This window comes from Macaca mulatta, chromosome 7, assembly GCF_049350105.2.
Source record: "Macaca mulatta isolate MMU2019108-1 chromosome 7, T2T-MMU8v2.0, whole genome shotgun sequence".
Lineage (NCBI taxonomy): Eukaryota > Metazoa > Chordata > Mammalia > Primates > Cercopithecidae > Macaca > Macaca mulatta.
Genome location: NC_133412.1, coordinates 94424456 through 94426403, shown reverse-complemented (window position 1 = coordinate 94426403; position 1948 = coordinate 94424456). Strand labels below are relative to the sequence as shown.

General features: G+C 47.2%; 1 protein-coding gene across 1 annotated transcript; it reads left to right on the top strand.

Moving 5' to 3' along the window:
* The first annotated feature begins 461 nt into the window (after nucleotides 1-461).
* Nucleotides 462-1403, top strand: OR10G3 (olfactory receptor family 10 subfamily G member 3). Its single transcript, NM_001194096.1, has one exon. The coding sequence runs from the start codon at nucleotides 462-464 to the stop codon at nucleotides 1401-1403; it is 942 nt and encodes a 313-aa protein (NP_001181025.1).
* The last annotated feature ends 545 nt before the right edge of the window (nucleotides 1404-1948 follow it).

Below are 1948 nucleotides of genomic sequence, written 5' to 3'. Positions count from 1 at the left end.
CTGCCTACTTGTCATCTTTCCACATAAGAAAGAAACTTCTCTGTCAGGCGTGGTGGCTCATGCCTATAATCCCAGCACTTTGGGAGGCTGAGGCAGGTGGATCGCCTGAGGTCAGGAGTTCGAGACTAGGCTGGCCAACATGGTGAAACCCCGTCTCTGCTAAAAATACAAAAAATTAGCCGGGCGTGATGGCACATGTCTGTAATCCCAGCTACTTGGGAGGCTGAGGCAGGAGAATTGCTTGAACCTGGGAGGCGGGGGTTGCAGTGAGCCAAGATCGTGCCATTGCACCCCAGCCTGGGCAACAGAGCAAAACTCTGTCTCAAAAAAAAAGAAAGAAAGAAACTTCTCTGCCACCATCCCTAGTTTTTACAATCTCTTTTTCTAATTCCCCCTCACTTTCCTCTCACCTCTATGTTAACTCTTGTTTTGTCCATTCTCTAGGTAAGATTCTCCGGGATATGGAAAGGGTCAACAACACACTGTTGACTGCGTTTATCCTGACAGGAATTCCTTATCCACTCAGGCTAAGGACACTCTTTTTTGTGTTCTTTTTGCTAATCTACATCCTGACTCAGCTGGGAAACCTGCTTATTTTCATCACTGTCTGGGCAGACCCGAGGCTCCATGCCCACCCCATGTACATCTTTCTCGGTGTTCTCTCAGTCATTGACATGGGCATCTCCTCCATCATCGTCCCTCGCCTCATGATGAACTTCACTTTAGGCGTCAAATCCATCCCATTTGGTGGCTGTGTTGCTCAACTCTATTTCTATCACTTCCTGGGCAGCACCCAGTGCTTCCTCTACACCCTGATGGCCTATGACAGGTACCTGGCCATATGTCAGCCCCTGCGCTACCCTGTGCTTATGACTGCTAAGCTGAGTGCCTTGCTTGTGGCTGGAGCCTGGGTGGCAGGATCCATCCATGGGGCTCTCCAGGCCATCCTAACCTTCCGCCTGCCCTACTGTGGGCCCAATCAGGTGGATTACTTCTTCTGTGACATCCCTGCAGTGTTGAGACTGGCCTGTGCTGACACAACAGTCAATGAGATGGTGACCTTTGTGGACATTGGGGTGGTGGTTGCCAGCTGCTTCTTCCTGATCCTCCTCTCCTACATACAGATCATTCAGGCCATCCTGAGAATCCATACAGCTGATGGGCGGCGCCGGGCTTTTTCAACCTGTGGAGCCCATGTAACCGTGGTCACCGTGTACTATGTGCCCTGTGCCTTCATCTACCTGAGGCCTGAAACCAACAGCCCCCTGGATGGGGCAGCTGCTCTGTTGCCCACGGCCATTACTCCTTTCCTCAATCCACTTATCTACACTCTGAGGAACCAAGAGGTGAAGCTGGCCCTGAAAACGATGCTCAGAAGCCCAAGAACTATGAGTGAGGTTTGAAAGTGTCTTTCTCCCACTAGGGAAGCTGTCACAATTAGAATTTATTATAATTGTTTAGGCTTCAGTAATTTTTTTTTTCTTCTTGCTTTTCCTCTTTTATATAGCCATATTGTATGATCAAACACAGTTTAAGGTAAAATACTAATTTTCTAACAGTTCCTTAGTATCCTCTCAAGATAACTCTCAGCCACTACAAGAGTACAGAATGACACCAAATTCTCACAAACTAAACCACATTAAACAATCCAGAAGAAAGAATGCAATAGTGTATTTTAAAATGTCTCAGTAGAGTTCAGTATGATATTTCCCAATATGATATCTGATGGTTAATACTGAGTGTCAACTTGATTGGATAGAAGGATACAAAGTATTGATCCTGGGTGTGCCTGTGAGGATGTTGCCAAAAGAGATTAACATTTGAGGGCTGGGAAAGGCAGACCCACCCTTAATCTGCGTAGGCACAATCTAATCAGCTACCAGCAAGGCTGGAATATAAGCAGGCAGGGAAATGTGAAAAGAAAGACTGGCCTAGCCTCTCAGCCTAC